Source organism: Diabrotica undecimpunctata, chromosome 2, assembly GCF_040954645.1.
Source record: "Diabrotica undecimpunctata isolate CICGRU chromosome 2, icDiaUnde3, whole genome shotgun sequence".
Classification (NCBI taxonomy): domain Eukaryota; kingdom Metazoa; phylum Arthropoda; class Insecta; order Coleoptera; family Chrysomelidae; genus Diabrotica; species Diabrotica undecimpunctata.
The window spans coordinates 980,938-1,004,730 of record NC_092804.1 but is presented as its reverse complement, the minus strand read 5'-3'; the positions used below and the strand labels follow the sequence as shown (position 1 = coordinate 1,004,730).

At 32.0% G+C, this 23,793-nt stretch overlaps 3 protein-coding genes across 3 annotated transcripts; all 3 read left to right on the top strand.

The window, feature by feature from the left end:
- The first annotated feature begins 1,131 nt into the window (after positions 1-1,131).
- LOC140434030 (cathepsin L-like proteinase) lies at positions 1,132-6,445 on the top strand. Its single transcript, XM_072522011.1, has 5 exons — positions 1,132-1,194; positions 4,371-4,461; positions 4,569-4,904; positions 5,418-5,706; positions 6,137-6,445. Exons 2-5 carry the CDS (start codon positions 4,381-4,383, stop codon positions 6,403-6,405), a joined length of 975 nt encoding a protein of 324 aa, XP_072378112.1. The 5' UTR covers positions 1,132-1,194; positions 4,371-4,380; the 3' UTR covers positions 6,406-6,445.
- A 2,230-nt stretch (positions 6,446-8,675) lies between these two features.
- Positions 8,676-13,663, top strand: LOC140434026 (cathepsin L-like proteinase). The gene is made up of 5 exons (XM_072522006.1): positions 8,676-8,789; positions 9,178-9,268; positions 9,357-9,692; positions 12,446-12,734; positions 13,352-13,663. The coding sequence occupies exons 2-5, from the start codon at positions 9,188-9,190 to the stop codon at positions 13,618-13,620; spliced, it is 975 nt and encodes a 324-aa protein (XP_072378107.1). The 5' UTR covers positions 8,676-8,789; positions 9,178-9,187; the 3' UTR covers positions 13,621-13,663.
- A 3,716-nt stretch (positions 13,664-17,379) lies between these two features.
- On the top strand, positions 17,380-22,738 carry LOC140434031 (cathepsin L-like proteinase). The gene is made up of 5 exons (XM_072522012.1): positions 17,380-17,404; positions 19,078-19,168; positions 19,884-20,219; positions 21,074-21,362; positions 22,423-22,738. Exons 2-5 carry the CDS (start codon positions 19,088-19,090, stop codon positions 22,689-22,691), a joined length of 975 nt encoding a protein of 324 aa, XP_072378113.1. The 5' UTR covers positions 17,380-17,404; positions 19,078-19,087; the 3' UTR covers positions 22,692-22,738.
- The last annotated feature ends 1,055 nt before the right edge of the window (positions 22,739-23,793 follow it).

Sequence of the window (23,793 nt, the reverse complement as noted above, 5' to 3'; positions counted from 1 at the left end):
TTTTCTTCAATTTTCTTGTAAGCGACGTGTCAGCTCTTGTTTCCACTGCGTATGTTACTGCCTACTCGGTTTACACATGCTTTTAGTGTAATCAATTAAATAGGCATCATGTAGAAAACTTTTTTATAATAAATTTTATGGAAAAAAAATTTGTGCATGGTCTAAAACCTAATATGCAACCATCAGATATCAAATTTCATCAATAATATACAAAATATGTCAAAAATAATTAATTGTGCTTCAGAGTAAAGTACATTTATATTTCACAATTGTTATTATAAAAAGTTGTTTGAAAGTAAAAACAATGTTATAATATGCAATTTTATCCTTCTATTTAAAAAAAAAAATTTTCAAATTGCCGATGCCTAACATCATTTTTATTTATTACACATATGATAATTCTTTTGTTATTAATTTTGCGAAAAAAAACTATTTACATAAAAAACTCTGCATGGTGTAAAACCTAAGCTGCAATGATCAGATATCAAATGTTATCAATATTATACGATTCTCAGTCAAAAATAATATGGCAGCGAAACTTGTGTGTTAAGTCAGAAAGGTACAGAAATTGAAATGATGTTAAAAGGAGATATTACGCATGAGATATGGAGTAACAAAGGACAATGATGACCCATGAAAAAAAAATAAGTAAGGAAGTAATAAAGCTTAACAACCAACCAAGCTTAATACAAAAAAAAGCACAAATAGCACTTTGGATGGGACATATTTACAGTAAGCTCACAAACAGACATGCAAACAAATTTTAACAGAAGTGGCGAAAAGCGTAGAAGAGGAAGACCTACCCAACTAAAAATACCGGACTGAAAGAGAACGACTAAAAACAAAAATGATTGGTAAAAATAGTGAAGAAAAAAAGAATACATAGACCTTCAGGCGTGAAAAGCTGTTATATCTTATTTTAAAACGACCTTTAATAAGTTTTCTAGTATGTTGATCTAAAAAAACTGACACCAATAATCGTTCAGAAAAAAAATGAGATAACGAAACGCTTACAAGATTTTATCTTGATGATTTTGCACCAGATTTTAGTTGTAAATCCCAATAAAATATTTTTAAAAAAATATAAGTGTAGTCTGGCTATAGTACTTGAATATTTTAAAGTGCATTTCCTATTACTATATATAGTTCGAATTTAGTAAAGTTTCTCAAAGTATCATTTTGTTGTTCTTCAAGGTAAGTAATATAAGTTATTCTCAAGATAGATAAAGATACAAATCAAAGTGATTTGTATGTTTTAGATTTTATTTTTATTTTTATATAAATTTTATTATTAGCTTAATCATACATTTTCTTCTACAGTAAAACTGTTACTCTATAGTACCGTAAAAATAATATTTAGTTGGTTATCTTCTTCTCCTTTGTTCCAGGGATTGAGGATTTTTTGTCTATTCCTTTATCAAACTTGACCTCATATTTTAGAGAGAGAGAGAGATGTCCTACACTTCTTATTTCTTTTAGTGTATTATTTGGTATTTGTTTAATTGATCCATTTTACACCATTCCGTTTGCAACAGATTTCCATACAATTACATTTATTGTTATTCAAAAATAATTTCTAAGTAGTGGAGAAGAAACAAATATGGGTTACCATTTCATTTAACTTAGCTCTCTTAACCATATTTTGTTTAAAAAATTCTTCTCCTACTTTCCAAGAACCAGCACATTATCAATGTAATCCTCCTCATTTCAGCCTTAAGCAATCATTGTTTTGTGTCTTTTTAACTGTCTAATATTTAGTTCCGTATACCCTAGCTAGTATTATGGCTGTTTTATAGAATTATCTCTTTAGCCTCATTGAAATTTTTATGTCACACAACACATCACTCGCTTCCTTCCACTTAATCTATTGAACTCTAATTGCATCTCCAACTATTTTCTCGTTACCCTATAATACCGATCCTAGGCGTTTAAAACTATTACTTTTTACAATCATTCACCATTTAAAGATATCATTATATTTGTAGTAACTCCATCTTTAAATTACCATTCGAAATGTTCTGTTTTTGTCTTAGTTCTTCCTCAATAGCTTGTCTCCGCTATTCCAGTGTTCATTTTTAATCGTTTTTACTATTTTCTACGAACAGTATATCATCAGCGTATATTAAGCACCAAGAAATGATACCCTGTAGTTTCGCCATCTTATCTAAAACTCTAATGGGAATAATTAAGGACTAAGCAAAAAGACATCCTACTTTCACATGAAATGTACTAGTCTCTCGCACACCTGTCCTAACATTAGTTGTTACTTCCTTTTACATATATCCCATAATCTTTACATACTTACTGGAGACTCCTTTCTTATCCATATTTTGTAGGATATTTTCCATCAACTGTCTTATAATTTAAATTGCATCTGTTGTTGATCTGCCTTGCATAAAACCAAACTGATTATCAGATTTTTCGGTTTCTTCACGTATCCGTGTATCAATCACTCTCTTCCATATTTTCGTGGTGTGACAGTAGTTTTATGTTGCTGTAGTTTGTCCACTGTTATGTATCGTCATTATTTTTGTAAACAGACATTAATATACTGCTTCTACGTTCGTCTGACATTTGTTTTACTTCCATAATTCTAATAAATAGTCCTGTTAACCAACTTTTTACTGTCTTTCCTAATGCTGTCCACAGTTTGTCAAGAATATCATCTAGTCCAACTGTTTTACCATTTTTTTTTCTTATATAAACTGCTAGACCCACCTCTTCATTTGTTATTTTGGTGACCATTGATGTCACTATCTTCATTACATAACTATTTGTGCTTTGTAGACTTGTATTGTAGTTTTCCAATTTGTATTTACTTATGATTTTGGAGGGGTGCATTTCTTAATTCTGTGGTTATTTTTGATGTATCTTCTGCTTAAATTGCTTTTTTCATATTATCTAAGTTCCAAGATTTACATTGGTTTGAGGGAACAATACTTTTTTGTGGCATTGTAATTATAAAACGAACCTATAGATTAAAATGATACAAATATGGTCTATCCCATATTACAACATAACCTAGTATGTGTTATCCAAATAGGAAAAACTTAAATGGAATAGGATTTAAGACAAATCTAAAAGAATATAAAAATATCAGCCATTAATCATAAAAAATTTAATTTGTTCCTAGTTTTGACTACAAAAAAAATGAACACAAGAACATTCCTAAAACCTTTTGTTAACAAAAAAAACAAAAACTTCCATATCACTTTCACTAAACTAGAGTGATTTCCGAAGTGGAAATTAAAACGTCAATAAACGTACTTTAACCTTTAATTGTAGCTTATTCCCATTTAAATAGTAATTACTAAACTAGAGTACTGTCAACTTTATTAGTGGAAAGCCTTACATTAAAGAGATTCTAGTCAGATTATTATTGTTTAGATGGTAGTTCGTAAGATCCTCGAAAAAACTTAAAGATCCAATAGTACAGGCAGAAATAGAGATAACACTCAATGATACACTCAAAGAAAAGTTCAATGAAGCACTCGCGGAAGCAGAAGAAACAATAGAAAGTATTTGGCACACCTTCACTACAAGACAACATCAGAAAAACAAAGAATACATGGATGACAGAAGAAGTCCTAGAAATGATCGACATAAGGATATCTTACAAAAATCGCAATGAAGAAAAATATAAAAAAAAACCCAGAAAATCATCCGAAACCAAATCAGGAAAGTCAAAGAAGAATGGATGAGCAGCAACTGTGAGGAACTCGGAGATTTACTAAAAAAGCATGACTACTTTAATGCATACAAAAAGATTAAGGAAGTCACAAATATGAAGAAAAAAATCACTACAACGTAACAAAAAGTTTTTCTTCCATATAAATCAATTAAAAATAAAGTTTTCCCATAAACGCTGCTCATAAGTGAGGTGGTGGCCTAACTATTTTTGCTTTACTTCGAGTTTCTCTTTACATATCTTCGTTTTTTTATATATATTTTGTTTTCCTCGCTTCTTGAGCAATAGGTGTATTTACAATATTTACAAGTCACCTTCTAGTATCACATAGCAAGTTCTATTATATTTGCTGAATATTTTTGTACAATATACAAGTGGTTGCATAGATCTTTAGTGTCTTTTATACATTTAATTATACTGCAATTTACGGTTTTTATTGAGATATCTCTCATATTTTCTATTTATGAAATATATTTGGAACTTTATTCATTTCTTTATTTAAATCATTTATTTTTGCTGTTAAATACAAACATCCTTACACTATTGTATGTACTTTTAACAGTTTGCTAAAACTCCATTAACAATTTTAAATCAAAGAAATCTTTATTAGCTAAATTTGATTATACTTATATGTACACTACTTTTTATTTTAACACTCTTCCAAATTTACGTTTTGTTTTAGAAAAATCAAAATGAAACTATTCGTCGCCTTCGCAGCTATCATTTTGAGCGTCAGTGCTTTGTCACTCAACGACCATTGGGAGAATTTTAAAGTAAGTCAAAATAAATATCGATATATTAAAATAAATGTTATGTTAATAATGTTTATACATAAGCAAGAAAAGGAGTTAACTATACCGTTATTATTAATTTATTCCAGGTCAAACATGGCAAGGTTTACAAAAATCCAATCGAGGAAAGAGTCCGCTTCTCAGTTTTCCAATCAAATCTGAAACTCATCAACGAACACAACGCAAAATACGAACAGGGACTTGTAGGCTATACAATGGCAGTCAACCAGTTCGCTGACATAACCCCAGAAGAGTTTAATGCCAAGCTCGGTATGCAAGCAAAAAACATCCCTAAAATCAAGACAACTCGTCATGTTCAAGATGTAAACGCTGAGGTTCCAGACTCCATTGACTGGAGACAAAAAGGTGCCGTATTGGGGGTTAAAGATCAAGGAGACTGTGGATCCTGCTGGGCCTTCAGTGCTGTAAGTTTTTGATTTTAAAAACATTTTCATTTATAATATTTGCCGAGTACTTCCTGTTTTTCATTATTAATAAAACGTATAATTTGTTCAACAATATAAATCAACTATATAAACTGAATTTCATTAATTTTCTGTTTTTGTTAATTAAAAATCCTTCTTATTAGATTTGTCACCTGTTTTATATTATTTTAGACAATGACAGTCGCAGTACGCTTGTTTAACGAAACAATAGATACCGCTGATACTTAAACTGCAATAAATTATAATTTATAGATAAGTTAAAACATAATCTTGATTTCTTTTATCTTTTTAATTCTAAAGTTCATTTTAAGAAACTATAATTCTATCAATTTCTTTTCTGGTATAATTCCTTAATACAGCAATTTGTTGTTTTTTCTAATCTTAAAGTAACTGTCGTTTATTTTCGTTCTACTGTCATTAAAAAGCCATAAAAATTTCTGCCGAACTAATGATACTAGAATATATAAATAATTTATATTTTAATTATTTTAGACTGGTTCCCTTGAAGGACAAAACTATCTCATCAATGGCAAATCAGTAGGTCTCAGTGAACAGGAACTTTTGGATTGTTCCTCAGACTACGGAAATGGCGACTGCGATTATGGTGGCCTGATGACCAGCGCTTTTGAATACATCGAGGACAACGGAATCGAATCTGAGTCTAGCTATCCCTACGAAGCCGAGCAAGGAAATTGCAGACGCAAAGCTGGCAAAGCTGAACTAAAGATCAAAGGTTACAAAGAACCTGCAGCTAATGAAGAAGCTTTGAGACAAGCTGTTGGTAAGTTAACTGTTAATATATTAAACTGAATAAATATGGTTTCTTTAAACGAGGTAGAGCTCAGTACATTTTAAATTATTGGCTAAACAATATTTCCCTAATAGTTTTTTTCTTTTACCTAGTGTGAAAATTATTATTGTACTTTAAATAGCATTATAGTTTGTATTTCTATTACCACATGAGTTTATTAAACTTCAATATTGTAACATTATGCTAAAGTTTCGCTTTAGAGACAGATGACTGTCTATCGGAACTGGCTGTAGGAAGTTCGAGACCTACAGAACTGGAATAAATAAGGTGAAGCCTATGTACATTTTTGAACGCAGCAAGCTGGATGATGATGAAGAAGAATCATGTTGTACAAAATAACGTAAATCTTGTTTAAAAATGATGTTTATTACTATTTATTTATTTCTTCCTCTTTTTTTAGGTACCGTGGGTCCAATTTCTGCAGCAATTTACGCTGATCCCATCCAATTCTACTCACGTGGTATCTTTGATAACAAACAGTGCGTAAACGATGCCGACTTCTTGGACCACGGAATCCTCGTCGTAGGATACGGTGAAGAAAACAACACACCCTACTGGATTGTAAAGAACTCATGGGGTGCAGACTGGGGTGAAGAAGGTTACTTCAGACTGAAGAGGAATGCTAACTTGTGCGGTTTGGCTTTAATGACAAGTTATCCCACTTTGTAAACATACACTTAGTTTTATAATAAAACTTTTAACATAAAAATTTTGTTTTTTTTTGATATTGATGAAGAAAGTGGTTTAAAGTATAGTGGGATGAGATTGGTGGATAAAATAAAAGACTATGCCATTTTAAAAAGGACAAACATGATTTAATATAGTTAGAAAAATACCGTAGAGAATTATATATCTTAATACTGTATATTAACACTGTAAGTCTCTAATTTTAATTTTTACACCGATTCAATTCAAGTGCCTTATTTATATCGGCCTTGTATTGTCATATTTCTTCTGATTTTAATTTAAAGTGTTTGAAAATACGACGGCTGCTCCGTCTTGCTCAAAAAATCGCGCGTGTTCTAAATACCTTAATATTCACTTATACTTTAATACACTTTTCATACCCCTAAGTAATAAGAGTGGTCCACCCCAAACATTTTTTTTGTTTTTTATATAAATGTTTTTATTTATGATGGGACATTAACCAATACATACAACTCTTAATTTTCACACTTCTAACACCAACCTCTATTTTTTAATGGCTATATTAATGTCACACAGAGTTACTTGCCGTACTTCTTCGAAACGGCTTGACTGATTTTTATGAAATTTTATATGTATGTGGATTCGGGTATATATAAGTACTACTCTGCATTTTCTTCCAAAAAAGTTGTTTTCGTTCAAATCAGAATGACGTAGTCAACTATCCTACAGACTTAAATTTATTGCTTCGACTACCACCTAACAATTTACAATTAAAAGTAGAATAAGTTGTCATTATGCTGCGTAAAGTTAAGCAACCTCGACAGTGCAATGGAATGAGACTAGCTATGAAAGGTTTTTTTTTTTTCAATGACAATAAAGAAATCACAAAGCCTACTGTTGGATGTTTTGGAATTAACTTTTCCATGTTTCGCGTATGGACAATAATAATTATTCGTGTATCGAAAAGCCGTCATCGTTTTATATTTATGCAGTGCAAAAAATTTTAAAAATATTATCAGAAAACATTAAATTGATTCTGGGTGTTGTTGAGTCCCAGGTAGCTTGTTGTATAAATAAAATAAAGTGCTCTACAGTATGTTTTATCTCTTTATTGGTCTTTAGGGCAATGTTTAGTAGGTTTCTTCTTCACTAGATGTTTTAAGATGTTCCAATTTGTTTTTCGGTTATTTAATACATATGGTTTTTCTTGTGGAGGATTTTTTCAGTTCTTCTTCTTTAAGTTCCATCTTCTATCGAAGGTTGGAAATCATCATGGCTATGCGGACTCTGTTGACTGCCGCTCTAAAAAGTTCTGCACTACTGCATTCAAACCATTCTCTTAAGTTCTTAAGCCAGGAGTTCTTTTTTTAGTTATTGTTACAATATCTGAGGATGATCGGAAGATAGTTCATAACATAAATTAGCATGCATATAGTTCTTGGTAATTAGTTTAGTTATGCCAAAGTCTAGAAAATCGGGGGTTTTATTTAAGTCAGTTGGCCAACACGTTGGTTCTCGTGCTGGTACTTCTAGATTATTGTTGTTTATTGCTTTGTTTAGCTCTAGTTTTTGGATCGTATCTAGTCTAGAACACCATTTCTGATTCTTGGCATTATAGTCACCGCCACAAATGAATCCGTTGCCTAGTTCGTCAAAGAACTCTTTAAAGTCTCCTTTTGTTATTTTATGCTTTGGAGGGCAATAAACTGCAGAGAAAGTAATGGATACTGTCCAACTGTATCTGCAAATATAACTGTATTTGTGGCTTGTATACATTCTTTTGCACAAAAAGTCGCGTAATGGTGTTTGATTGTGTTTTTAATAATGACTGGAGTGCCACCGTGGGCGGTTCCATCAGGATGCATGGTATGGTAAATTAAACTCAAAAAAACTCTTTATTTGTATATAAACTATTATTTATTTTTAACTATGCATTCGCCATATAATTTTGAGCTTTGAGAGAACTACGCTAGAATGGAAAATATTCTTTACATTAAAATACGATAACATTTACTATTAACTAACATGTCAACATTTTGGTAAGTTGTAAAGTTGTAAAAATATATTATAAAATATGTTTATTATAAAGTGCGGACTTAGAAGCATAATCAGATAAAGAACGTTAGATTGAATGTAAAATTCAATTACTACAAAATTTTATAGTAGGTTTATTTGAAAATTCTGAGACAAATCCATACAGAAAAAAAATGAGATAACTAAGTTCATACAATATTTTATCTTGATAACTTTGCAAAACCCTAATCGTAAATCAAAATAGAGTATTTTCAAGAATATCTCAAGTATATACTGGTTGTGCCACTTCAATATTTTAATCTCTTTTTCAGTTTAAATATATAGTTCCCATTTTCTAAACTTTATCAAAGTATCATTCTGTTGTTTTCAAGGTAAGTATAGTTTATATGACATTTTTATTTATATTTTATTTTTATAGCTGAAACAAACCTATTTTTATATTTAAAATTGTTACTTTTAATTTGCATATTATATTATTATTGGACATATAAGTCATTCATATTTTCTAAAAGAAAAACAGTTTTTCTGTTTTTACAAAACAAAATGTTTTTTATGCTAACATCTTTATCAAATTGTCTTCTTTGTTTTTTTCATTTTATTTATTTATTTCTGGTAGAAAGTACAACTTAGAAATATTCCCTCAATTTTTTCGAAAAATTTTTCATACTTGTTTCAATTATTGTTTCAACATCATTTTAGTGAATATTTTTTTACTAATTTTTATGTGTTCACGTACATTTAAGTTACTTTTTGTTCTAGGACAATCAAAATGAAAGAACTTATCGTCTTCGCAGTTATCGTTTTGAGCGCCAGTGCTCTCTCACTAAACGAGCATTGGGAAAGCTTTAAAGTAAGTTAAACAGGTACATATCTAAATTACTTTTATTCAACCGTTGATTAAAGTGGATATTTACACCGTTATTATTAATACATTTTAGGCCCAACATAGCAAAATTTACAAAAATCCAATTGAGGAAAGAGTCCGCTTTTCAGTTTTCCAGTCAAATCTGAAGCTTATCAAAGAACACAATGCCAAATACGAGCAAGGACTTGTAGGCTACATAATGGGTGTCAATCAGTTTGCTGACATGACCCCAGAAGAGTTCAAAGCCAAGCTCGGAATGCAAGCAAAGAACATCCCTAACATCAAGAAAACTCGTCATGTTCAAGATGTAAATGCTGAGGTTCCAGACTCAATTGATTGGAGACAAAAAGGTGCCGTCTTAGGAGTTAAAGATCAAGGAAACTGCGGATCTTGCTGGGCTTTCAGTACTGTAAGATTTTTCTTGTACAAATATATGTTTATTTAAAGATAAAATAGACAGTTAAGGTTTAATTTTGTTACAGCGTACCACAATTCGCTGATATGTATATTTCTGCTTCTTGGCGTCCTTATAGCAAACTCATAGTAAGCTCTAATAGTGCATTTGTCGTCTATTTTGTTTTGTAACGTTTAGAAAACACAGATTTGGATCGCATCCTTAATTCAATATCCGATATTATATTCTCATGTTTATTTAATTTTAACCCTAGAATACGGGACCGTTTTTTCCAAACGTAAATACGGGACTATCGTAAATTTTACTACTCCATAGAAAAAAGCCTATATTTTTTACTTTGAATTTTTTATTTATTATATAGAAAACAATTAACATTCTTAGTATATCTTACAAAAGCATACAATTATGAAACAAACATATTTGGGTATTTTTAGGAACATACGGTACAAATATCTCCTCGGTGTTCTCCGCAAATTGGCTTCTTGCACTCCTTGCAATAGTTGGTGGTAATGCGTCTTTTTTTGCTTGGACAGTAGAAACAACTCTTCTTCTTCTTTTCCTGGGCCATGTTTTGATCATCTTATAGGCCTAACGTATGCTCTGTAGGGTTAGACAAATACAATAATTGTTCTGGTAAATCTTCTAGTAAGTCATGGATTCGACCTTTACTTGATGAAAATTTATTTTATCTAGCGATAAAACACTAAAAACTTTTGTTTTCAAAACTTCCACAAAATTTATTATAATTTTTATTTTTTATCACTACCTACAGCTGTTTTAAGAGAGTGTGTTTTTTAAGTGATATATTTTTGGTATAAGTTTATACTGTATACTCTTTAACTGAATGCGTTGGGGGCTGTTTGTCTCAAGTTGGTCATTCAGAATTATGTCTGTATTTTTTAATTTGTTAATTTCCATAGATTCTAATAAAGAGAGCTTACGGCCTTTATTTTGAATATGAAGAATTTGAAATTGATCATTAAAAGAATTATTATGATCTAGAAGGTAAAGTTCGCACGTAAAATCTGTTTTTCTATTGCTAAAAGTCATTTTGTTTTCTGCTATACATCTGTTATAAGTTCTGCCAGTTTAGCCGATGTAAGTTTTTGGGCAGTCGCCACATTTAAGAATGTACCTATATAGCACAAAGACTGCTATTTAACTATTGTTTTATAAACGGCATAACATTTTAAAGAAAATTTTATTAAAACTTCTATGAAATTACTTACTTCCGATTATAAAGCTATGTAAATTCTGCTTTATGGTATATTTCTTTGTGTGTTTATTTTTTAATTCCTTCTTTTTAAGGTTATCCAACATTTTTGCAAATCTATGTTTTTTTTTGTACAGTTCTCCTTCCGTGTATCACATCCTAGCTTTCAACTTTGGCGATCCTTTCAATTATCTGCTTTTAGACATGTATCTTTAGATTCATCGTTTAGTCTCCACTATGACTATATTCTTAGTCTACCCCTTTTGCTGCAGTTTTTAGGGATCCACTGTTATATTTGCTTTAATATTCTTTGATCTCTCTTGCTATAGAATCTAGGATGTTGATATTTATGCTCATACGCTCTTTGATTTTAATTTTTATTATTCTATCTTTTCTAGTGTGTTCTCCAATTCTGTTAACAAGTCGATCAATCATTTCCTGTGGCATATTCTCCCAGTCTTCTCTATAGGCAATTGTAAGTTCATGATGGATTTTATCAGGATTTATTCGGGCATGAACAATGAACAGCTCTGAAGAGCACATCCCATGCATGTTCAATGGAGTTCATGTCTGGAGAAATCGCAGGCCACTCCAAACTACAAATACCTTCTGTCTCAAAATAGTCAGTAACCGCTTAAATCCTATGTGGATAGGCGTTATCATTCATAAATACAAAATTTTTACCCACAGTTCCTCGTCATAATCTCACATTAGGTTCTAAAATCCGTGTAATGTACCTTTGTCTTGTTAGAGTCCCATCAAGAGTCACCAATTCTGTACGTCCATCTGCCAAACAAGAATTTGCCGGCTATTACTATTTAAACAGATTTTGGTCTCATCTGAAAAAAGCACAAAATACCAAAACTGTTGAGGCAGCTTTAAGTGTTTTTAGGCCCACTGGAGGCGGTGCAAAACATGTCTTGGTTGTCGCTGAGATTTTTTTTTTTGGTCGACGACTCCTCAAAACTAACTCTAAAATTCTTCTTCTGATTGTAGCCAACGACATACTGACTCCTGTAGCATACCTGAAGTCTGCAGGGCTGCTACAGACACAGAGAATTTCGCCGAATGGAAATTCTAGTTCTATTCTGTTGCTCATTCGTGACTTGGGATCTACCAGAGCGAGCTATATTCTATACTAAATTTGTCTCCAGAAACCTATTCCATATCCGTAAGACATCACTTTGTGAAACAATTACTCTATCTGCTAAGAACCGCAGTAGATGGCCTCCTTCAACTAAAACGATAATTCTTGCACGATCCAACTCAGAAATTAAATTATGATCCATTATAAATCACGTTTTCACAAATTTTACCACAATAAATTTTTCAAATGTTTACACCTTGGCAAAATAAAAACTTATTTAAATAAAATAAAAACCAAAAAAGGTGTATTTTATATGAAATAGGTCTATTAAATATTTAATAAGCATAAAGGTTTATAAAAGTGTAAAAACCGTAAATAAGAGAGGTAATGCATAACTTTTGAAACTATGTGAATAATACAAATAATGTAACTATATACATATTTTAGACCGGTTCCCTCGAAGGGCAAAACAACATTATCAACGGAGAATCAATAGCTCTCAGCGAGCAAGAACTTTTGGATTGTTCCACAGACTACGGAAATGGTGACTGCCAACAAGGAGGCCTTATGACCAACGCTTTTGAATATATCGAAGACTACGGAATCCAATCTGAGCACAGATATCCCTACGAAGCAAAACAAGGACAATGTAGGCGCAGCCTTCACAAAGCCGTACTTGAAATTCAAGGTTACAAAGAAGTAGCTGATAATGAAGAAGCTTTAAGACAAGCTGTTGGTAAGTTAATTTTACCACCTATAGATTAAATTCTTGTACCATTAACAACACTAGAAATCCTAAGATTTCCAACTTGGCGAAACTAAATTCAAATGTTTACCACTGTGCTTTCTACAACTTTCAAAACAGACAGATTGATAAATTAGTCGACTATTCGAAGGGAATCAATAATTTGCATCTCATGCCGGTCATCACGGCAAAAATTATTATTGATTTAAGTTTCTGGTACTCGCAACCGAGTAAAGAACTAAAACGGAAAGACAATATTAGATTTAACTTAAATGCAGTGTTGTTATTAGATGGCGTTGTAACGTCCGTAAATAAACATTTTTATAATTATTGTCGTATGGCGGGAGAGATTTAATTTCGATTCAGCTCGAGAGGCGACATATTCGCCGCTGCATATGTCACTCTGATGATACCTAATAAGGTTGAGATACGTATAAGCGGCTGGCGGATAGGCGGATGCCCTGCATTGAAATTAAATCTAATACCGTCTTTCTGTTCTTGTACAATTATCTAGAAAGTGCAACAGTTTTAAAATATTTTTTTAAAAAGTAACAAAAATTCTATTTTAAACTTAAATTTTGCACTACTTATTATTTATCTTTTTTTAGGTACTGTTGGTCCTATTTCTGCAGCCATGTACGCTGATCCAATCCAGTTTTACTCAAGTGGCATATTTGACGATAAAAAGTGCGTAAACGACAGTGGTTACTTGGATCACGGAATTCTCGTTGTAGGTTACGGCGAGGAAAATGGTAAGCCCTACTGGATTGTCAAAAATTCATGGGGTCAAGACTGGGGTGAACAAGGCTACTTCAGGCTGCTCAGAAATGCTGATTTGTGTGGTTTAGCTTTGATGACGAGTTATCCAGTTTTGTAAAAGTACAGTGATTTTAAAAGTAAATATAGTTGTTAAAAAAGTATTATATTTTTTTAATTCGTTCATGTTTCTATTATTTCAGTAATAATATTAAAAATATCGTGGCAAATGATTTTTTAAAAATAATTTAATATAAATATATAAACTTGAACAAACATAATAAACCTAAAATATACAGTGGGAAGTAAACTTATTATGTACGTACACAAAATTCTATATTTTCTTCTTTTTCTGTCTCTTCCTCCTTATATGTAGTCTTCTAAGGCGTGATTGTTCCCCGATGTTAGCCTCCTGCATCATATAAATTATCGCCCCATCTCTTCCTTCGATTTCCTACTATTCTTTGACCATTTGCTGATTTGTCTCTTACTATTTTTACTACGCTCTCTGTTACAGCCCTATCATATTCCTTTTTTAATATTGCTCTGTACATTTTTTTCCCGATTGTTATATCACAGGTTATCCCTGTCGGTAATTAAGGTCAAAATTGCTTTTATGATTGCAAAAAAAATTTAACAGTATACCTGTATTTTTTATTGTTCTATTTTCACTAAAAGGTTTTGTTAATAAACGACCGTAAAATATTTTATTGTTTTGAATTTATAAACTAGATATCCATGAAAAAGATCGTAAATTTTCTCCTAGCTTAAAAATTACTACAAAAGGCTCACCTTTCCATGAAAATCAGATTACATATGCTCTAGTCCAAACTCAGATAATTTATCTTGCTCTTACTACGTAATAAACGTACATACTCGACTTAGCAAAGTGGTCATTTAAACTTAATTATTTTCAAGATCAATTGTAAAATGAAAGTGTTTTCGGGCTAACTTCGACGAATACTAATAAATCGGAGTCTTTTATGATTTCTCCTAAGAGAAATAAAAGGAAATCGTTAAAATACAACAAACCGGCAAATCGTTGTTCGGTGGACCTTAAGGAGGCATTTGACAGAATTAAATTAAAAGGGATATCTACTTATTGTATGCAAGTTAGATACCTCTAGGAATTATCAAAACAATCGAAAATATCTATCAAAACAACACAATAAAGGTAAACCTAGAAAAATAACTAACTAATTCAACCAAAGCTGGCAACTGGATAAGACAGAGAGATTCCCTGTTGTTCAATCTAATCCTGGATACAATAATAAAAAAAAATAGAATTAAAAATGGATATGCGATACTACTCTCTTAAAGTAAAGATGATTTACAATGCATACTGCACCAATTTAATATAACCGCCATAAAATTTAACATGTTAATATCCCCAGTGAACAAAATAATACATGCAGTACGTAAAGCGCATGGTTACAGAATGGGGGACAAAGAAATCCAAATATTATGTTATGCAGGCGACGCCGGATTAATCGCCGAGACAGAAGACGAGCTCCAAAGATTAACACACATCTTTAATACAACAGCCAAGAAATACAATATGATAATATCAGCAGAAAGAACCAAATGTATGACAACATCTAAATACCCACTACGTTATAAAATCAAAATTAATGGGAAAATAATAAAGCAGGAAGCAAGGTTTAGATTACTAAAGCTTAAAATCAAGCAAAGAAGACACAATCTGGAAGAACAAACACTTAAGACAAGACACAAAGACAAGAATCTATAAAGTAGCAATTATACCTATATTAACATACACAGCGGAGATAAGAGCTGATACATCTAAAACGAGACGACTGCTAGAAACAACAGAGATGAAAATACTTCGACGAATATCAGGAACAACAACAAATGTTGGATAGGGAGAGAAGCAAAAATATAAGAAGAGCAAGCAATATAGAAGACATAAATGAATATGAATGAGTACAACTAATACATTAGTAGAATGGCAGAGGATAGGATAGTACGAATATCACGAGATAAGTCTCCAAATAGACGAAGAAGTATTGACAGATCAAGAATAAAATGGTGCGATAATTTTAACAATTTAGGAGGCTTATATTAAACAAAAAACAGGCTTTAAAGGTTGTTAAGGGAGAGTTAAAATATCTAGGCATACCATCTAGCTACAAAAAGTTCGAAGCAGATGGGGAAGACCAAGTGAGTAGAACAAACAGAGCCGCAGGTTGCCTAAATAAGCCAATATAAAGAAATAAAAATATCAGAAAACAAATTAAATTAAGTCATTAGACCAATAATGACATACGTGGCAGAAATATTACCTGACACAAACATGACAAAAAAAAACAAAAAAATACCAGAAACAGCAGAGATAAAACTCTTGGTTGAAAATTGATGGTAAGACACTGTGAGACATATATACGACATAGATGCACGGTAAAGAATATCAACGATTAGGTAAGAGATAGAAGAGTAAGATAGAACGATCCAACGAAAGAGATCTTCCTATGGTTTCCCAATAGAAAGACGATCAGTAGGAAAGTCTACGGAAACGATGAGACAAAAATTGGAGGCACATTGGGAAGCAGACAGAGTCAAGTCTACATAAAAAAAGAGTGACTTAATAGTTTGGTTTTTGTCTTATGTTGGAGGAAAGGGACATACGCACCACTATCTTCTGCTATTGTGCTGATGTGTTTGTTTCATTTCTAGTCCGCTTTGTTGCCCATGTATTATTGTCTTGTATACTACACGCCCTTCTGTTGTCCTCGTTTTGTTTTCTCTCTATTCAGTAGGCCCTTCCCTTAAATTCCTTAGTATTCTCACCTCTGTCGTATCTAGCAATTGTTTTGTTTTTTGTTTTAAACGTGTCATTTCTCGTCTCTATTGTATATTTTATTATAGGTCTAATTGCTGCTGTGTCTATCCTAGGTGATTGTTCTTCCAGACCTTATTATTAAGAGATCACTTCGCTTGTGACTTAATCTCTTAATGTCTCTTTCTGTGATAGGTAAACGCGACGACCGGGTGCATTAAGTTGATCAGGCGCCGTATATTTAATCACAGCTGGTCGCAAGCCCGAATAAAAGTGTAGCAATTATGGTCTAGGTTAGCAACTATGACTATTCATGCACCTTTCTGAATGAAGATCTTTAATCAATATCAAAGACCGGGAGGAGGCCGATCAATACTCGACCTAGGCGAAGTAGTGTATGGTAGGAATCGATTACTATTTGATTACAGGGACGGAAAAGGTCGGTAGGGTCTAATCAGTACTTAGAGATAGGGGTAGAAGTTCTTGCCAGATCAATACTTCTTATTAAATGTAAGATGTTTCATTACCAGTGCGCATCGTGGTGGTGGTCGGTTTTTGGTGGGAGTGGTGGTACACAGAATGCTAGCTGTTGACAAGCGATGACGGCATTATCATTACAATACGGTACTACAGTCATCTTTAAATTCCTTCTTATTAGAGTTTCTGGATTACTCATGATTTTAAAGAAAGAAAACAGCAAAAGATTCTTAAAAACTTCATTCAGCTCTTAATCCAAGAAGATATAAATGAAAGTAGATCAATAGAAAAAAGATATCCACGATTAAAAATTTGGTTGAATGGTTTAACACCATTATAGTGGTAAACCATTATCCAGTACACAAAACCCTTGTTGACTTTCAACCTTTGGGACGAAGACGGCACTTGAAGAAGAAGATAAGAGATGCGAAATGGATCACTGTAAATAAAGTCATTGATATATCACTGATTTTATGATGATTTCAATGGAAATTTGATTATCATTTCCAAAATCTTAAGTATTGTATTGTTTGTTTTGGCCACTTAAACAGTCAATAGAAGATATCAATTTAAGTATAAATAATTCATATTTTTCCAAATTTTTCATCATACCATTTTGTTGTTCTTTTAGGTAAGTAATATATTCTAAAATATACTGTATATCTGCTCTGTAACTTAATTTATAAAATAATAAAAGACGTATAAAAAGACACTCCCTAATATATCTTCTAGAATACCAGAAAATGAATGTATCTTGTAAAAACAAAACTCGGTTTTCTTTTAAAAAAATTCGTCCAAAGAGAAGAAAGTATATAGTTAGCCATAAAAAAGGTTAGTAATATTTTTCTTTTTTTTTATCTTTAATTTAGGAATGAATCATTTGTTATCAGGATTATACAATCTTTTATTGAAATTCGAATGGAATCATGCGCAACAATTGGTCGTCCTTATGTGTTGGTGACTCTAGCATTTTTGGCGGATATCTACAGACATCTAAACTTCTTAAATTTAAAACTACAATGCAATGCAAGGAAAAACTTGTTTGTGAACTTCTGTCGGATTTAAGAAGTTTTTCTTAAAAGATTGAACTTTTTTCTGAGGACATTAAGGTAGAATTTTTGCATTTTCTTCTCCTTAAATCGGTTTGTAATAGTAATTAAGATATTGATGTCACCCAGTTTTCACATTTTATTAATAGACTTAACGAATACTTTCGTAGCCGGGACCGACGGCTTTACGTGCCCTCCGAAGAACGGTGGCAGCTTAGTTAAATTAGAAATTTGCGGTTAATACATACTGGTAAATATATTTCTTTAAGGGTTATAAATGTTACATGTAGCGACTTTTGCTTATTCGGTTTAATTCTCCATTCTTTTAACCATTTTTTAACTTCATGTATGTTATTTTGAATGAGTTCTGATGCGATGTATGGATTCTTTTTAAAGCATAAGATCGCTGCATCATCTGCAAATGTAGCTGCTGTTGTGGCAGGTGATGTTGACAGGTTGGCAGTGTAGAGTAGGGCCCAGTACACTTTCCTGTGAGACTCCCGCTGTTATGGGTTGAAGTTCTGTTATTCCATTGTCGTATTTGCCTTTAAAACCTCTATATGTAAGGTATGAATTTAGTAGTTGTATAATAGTTTAGAGGTAAGTGGTAAAATGTGTCTACCTGAATCCAAATTGATAAGTTGGAATTATTACCGTAAATTCTAGGAGAGGTGTTAGCCTTGTTAGTAAAAGTATTTTGAACACTTTGAAGAGCACTAGTAGTTTCACTTTTTTTTAATCTTTTTCTGGTAATTTTAGCTAGTATGATTCTTAAAGTGCTCAGTTTATTGTTTTCATTCGGTTGGAGTCAGTTGTTTCATTGAGAATGAATGAAGTTCTTAGGTGGTTTGCTCTCCTTTTTCTTTGGTTTTTTTTAATTTTCGAGTAGCCTTTCGATAATTATATATTCTTTGTCGTTGCTATTACTGCTTTTAGTTATTTTACAGCATCGTATAGCTTGTCATAAATGCAAAAAAATGTTTCTTTTTTTGCATTTATGACAAATGTGTTTGAGACAGAGAAGAGAATAATTTCTTTTATAGGGACGTAAATATTTTTATGTCTCGTTGCTGAGATGTAAGCTATTTACTAAAAAAATGATTATCTGTCAAATGGATAAAGCTGATACAAATCTTATATCGTTTAATAAAGTTTCATCATTAATTTAGATCAAAAAAGATAGATTTGACTAAAGTGCAATTTATTTATAATATTTTTATCATAGTGCTTTCACTGAAATTGTTGTTTGTTTTAGAATAATCAATATGAAAATATTAATCGCATTCGCAGCCATCATTTTGAGCACCAGTGCTTTATCACTTAACGAGTATTGGGATAACTTCAAGGTAAGTCTAAGAACTATCGAGTTTTATCTATATTTTAATGTATTTGAACTTTGAACGCTTTGGTGGCGCAGTGGTAAGAGCGTTAACCTCCTGAGCTGAAACCTCTGGGATCGTTAATTCGAATCTCGCCAGCAAGCAACACTTTTCAGAAGACAGAGTACACTTTTTACGTGTACTCAGTGCTTCTGTACGAAGCAGAATCGTGGACATTGAAGGCGGAAACTCTGTCAAAATTTCAGGCTTTTGAGCTATGGTCAAAGGATCCTGAAGATACCATGGACAGATAAAGTCACCAATAAAGAAGTACTACGGAGCATGAACACAGCCACGGATTTGATCACTTTGTGACGGGGCGTAAGCTGCACTACTTAAAAAAATATAATGAGAAATCAAGCCAAAGAAGAGTATCCTAGCTTGCTAACCTAAGAGCATGATATAGAGAGACCTTAACACAGCTATTCCGTATAGCAAATAACAAAGTCATCACAGCCAGTATGACTGCCAACGTTCGGAACAGACAGGCACCTTAAGAAGAAGAAGAAGAAAGTACATAGTGCAAATTATCTTCGAGAATTATATGTAATTGGCTATAGAAATAACAGTTTAAGCTGAAAATAACATTTTTATATTATTTAATTAGAAAAGATGTTGGTTAAAAAGTATCAATAAAATAGAATAAAGATTTTTACATATCGTAGTTCTTAATGTATTGCAGGTCAAACATGGCAAAGTTTACAAAAACCCAATTGAGGAAAGAGTGCACTTTTCAGTTTTTCTGTCAAATTTGAAACTCATCAACGAACACAACTCCAAATACGAGCAGGGACTTGTAGGCTACACAATGGGTGTTAACCAGTTCGCTGACATGACGCCAGAAGAGTTTAAAGCCAAGCTTGGTATGCAAGCTAAGAACATACCCAACATCGAGAAATCTCTTCATGTTCAAGATGTAAATGCTGAGGTTCCAGACTCTATTGATTGGAGGCAAAAAGGTGCTGTATTGGGCGTAAAAGATCAAGGAAACTGTGGATCCTGCTGGGCTTTTAGTGCTGTAAGTTTTTTCTTATAAAAAGATAGTTATTTTTAAATCTTAACCAATAATTTCATCAAATATTTCCCTCTGTTTTCAGAGTTCACCAATTAGATTGCTTTTTTATATTGATGTTTTGATGGCTGATAGATATTTAGATAGATAGATTGCTGATGTATAAAAAAAATCTTTATAAATCATCATCGTCAGTTTATTTTAAATTCACTTAAATTAAAGCCACAATTTAAGGTTAAAGTAAGTTTATTGACTTTTAATTTCCACTTCGGAAATCGTTCCCAAAATACAAACATTAGTAAATTAAACAAATTTTTTGTTGAAAAAAAAAACAAAAAAAAAATTTGTTTAATTTACTAATGTTTGTATTTTGGGAACGATTTCCGAAGTGAAAATTAAAACGTCAATAAACTTACTTTAACCTTCAATTGTGGCTTATTCTCATTTAAATAGTAATTACTTTAACGTGCCACAAGAAAATAGCTTCAGAACAATATTTTAATTGTTGTTATTTTTTACTTTTTGTAAGCTTTGTCCATAAAATTGTAAAATTTTCAGTGACAATAACGCATATTTCTATTCTTTTGTATAACACTGACATTGACACTAAATTAACAGGAGTTAGAGGCATAAGTTCATTTTCTAATTTTGTGTATATAAAATTAATTTCTTATTTAATATAGTTGTCTTCTAGTTCTATAGTGATTTTTTCATCCAACCAGCATCCACAAAAATACAGTCCACACAATATCCAACAGATTTCATTTGGAGATTATTATCGTTATTACCTCATACACTACATTAAAAAGATACTTTTCATTATGATTAGTTATTCAATTTATATTCTGTTTTTTTTTTAGACCGGTGCAGTTGAAGGACAAAACTACATCTTAAATGGTGAATCAGTTCCTCTCAGTGAACAAGAACTTCTAGATTGTTCTGCAGGATACGGCGATGGCAACTGTTATGATGGTGGCCTCATGACTAATGCTTTTAAGTACATTCGGGATCTGGGAATAGAATCCGAGTTTGACTATCCCTACAAAGCTACGCGACAATATTGCACACGAAGTGCTAGCAAAACTGTAGTTAAAATTCAAGGATACAATGAGTTAGAACCTAATGAAGAAGCTTTAAGACAAGCTGTTGGTAAGTTGAGACTATAATTAAGTACTAAGTAAATGTAGTATTCATAATGTTACGAAATAACTGAGTACCAAAAGGTGCAGTTTTCTAAAAACTTCACAACGGCATAAAATATGTGCCGAAGTGAAAGAATAGTGCTGGTGGTATACTGGAATACAAAGACAGGCAGAGAAAAAAACAAAATCAAATTAAAGAGATAGAACAGAAATGGAATTTAACTGATTAGGTTAGTAGACTACATAATCACTTCTGAAAACAATTTTTTGGATTTGTTTAATAGTTGTTTGGGTAGATCTGATCCTCCATACTTTAGGAGTTCGTTCGGTATTCTCTTCTCTCCTGGTGATTTTTTACTTTTTAATTTCCTTCCTTAGGTTTTAAGTTCATTATGGTCATCTTTGGAAAAATAAGGATTCAAAATAGTCTGTCCACGTTTGTTTTTAAATATGTGTCGTTTTTCGTTCTCGTTTAAGTTCGTTCATCTCTTTTCTTTATACTCTGATTATTCTCCATATTTTTCTTTGTGTTCCGTAGATAACATAGTTGTGGTAAGATAATTTGATAATTTGACAATATATAGGTTTATAGAAAAGCAGGCAGAAGAAGTTACAAGCGAAAAGATATAGAGACACACTCAATAAGGGTAGGTGAAATCCAAACTACAGTATATAAACATCGGAATCAATGGATTGTCTTGGGTTAAATCCATATGGAAGTATATGAATATGTGTTGAAAAGTAACGAACACAAGCTAAAGGTCCACTTTCTTTTTTTTTACAGTTTTTGTTTTCTTTTAACAGTGTTTAACATATTTACAGGCATTATTTGCAATTAATTTTACTATATTACCATTAATAACTGGGTTATATTTATTCTATTTTTTAAATTATTTAAATTTAAATACTAAATTAAATATTAAAAAACTTTCAAAATTAAAGAACTTTCTAAGTGAAAAAAAAACGAATTTTTTAAGGTATTGCAGTGAAGACATTCATCAAAAAATTGCCAGGTTTAAGTATGTATGCAGAGTAATTCGCATAACAACATTCTTCTTTAATTTTAGGTACCGTTGGTCCAATTTCTGCAGCCATTTTCGCTGACCCAATCCAGTTCTATTCTGGTGGTATTTATGACAACAAAAAGTGCAAAAGCGAAAGTTATCTCTTAGATCACGGAATCCTGGTCGTCGGTTATGGTGAAGAAGACAACAAACCATTTTGGATTATCAAGAATTCATGGGGCAAAAGTTGGGGTGAAGAAGGTTTCTTCAGGTTGGAGAGAAATGAAAATTTGTGCGGCGTAGCTCTGATGGCAAGTTATCCTGTTTTATAAATATGTATTAGTACTTAAGAATTAAATAAATGTTAAAAAAAAAACTATATTTTTAGTAATTATTTAATAGAAATAGCATATGGTCAATAACAAACCTATAAAATAGAATCACAGTTAAAGTGTGTAGGAATTAATCGTGGATATAATACTAAAATGGATTTAAAAAATATGAAAACGGTATCAAATACGTCAGAATACTCAGTAGATGTAGTTAGGAATAATATATTGGTGATAAGTTGGAACAAGATAGAAAGATAACTTAGTTTTCATTAGTATAGGGAATATATTTAGAAGCTTTAATGATCAGTGGCAAACAAAGCCCAAGGACCAAAAACAAGAAAAAGGAAAGGTTCATTTCGGATAGGCACAATCCACCAACAATAAATCAAAGTTAGTTAGGAAAGCGTTATGGCACTCATGAGAGCGGTACCGCATACTCAACTTGGAATTAAGAAGAAAGTAGAAAAGCTTAGAAACCGGATGTTTGACTACTTTGATCAAATTAAAGCAAATAAGAAGGAAGAGGTTCTGAGGAAGCCCGTGTGCACAACATTCAGAGACACACAAAACAATATAAAACCAGTCCCAAAAAGTAGAAAAATGGATATCCAAATAGATCTGGAGAACAAAGAAGGAATTAAAAATGGAGTCAAAATAATTACCGAAAAAATGACAAGCAGGAATGATATAGAAGTGCCCAACGAGGACTAGATGATAGATCATGGACTAGAACTCGCAGCAGAGAAGACCAAAGACATTATTCTAAAGGGTAAATGGAAAAGACAAGGGATGGAACTGTAATGTGCAGGGGTACATAAGCAGAAAAATATGTATAGCCAATGTATGTGACAATAATGAAGGAAGACAGAAAAATAAATAATTTCGAAACAAAGATCAATGAAAAGCGCACAGAAAAAAGGCCCAAAAAGATAGAGGCATAATTCATAATTGACAATTTCTTTTCCAATGGCGGTAAAATCCGAATTGTGCCTTGGCCTTCTGTTATATCTGCCTTCAACATATATAACATTTACTAGTGAAGTCGGCACTAAAAGAAGAAGACGGTTTTTGTTAAAAACTCCTATTCCTTGATTAATAGATA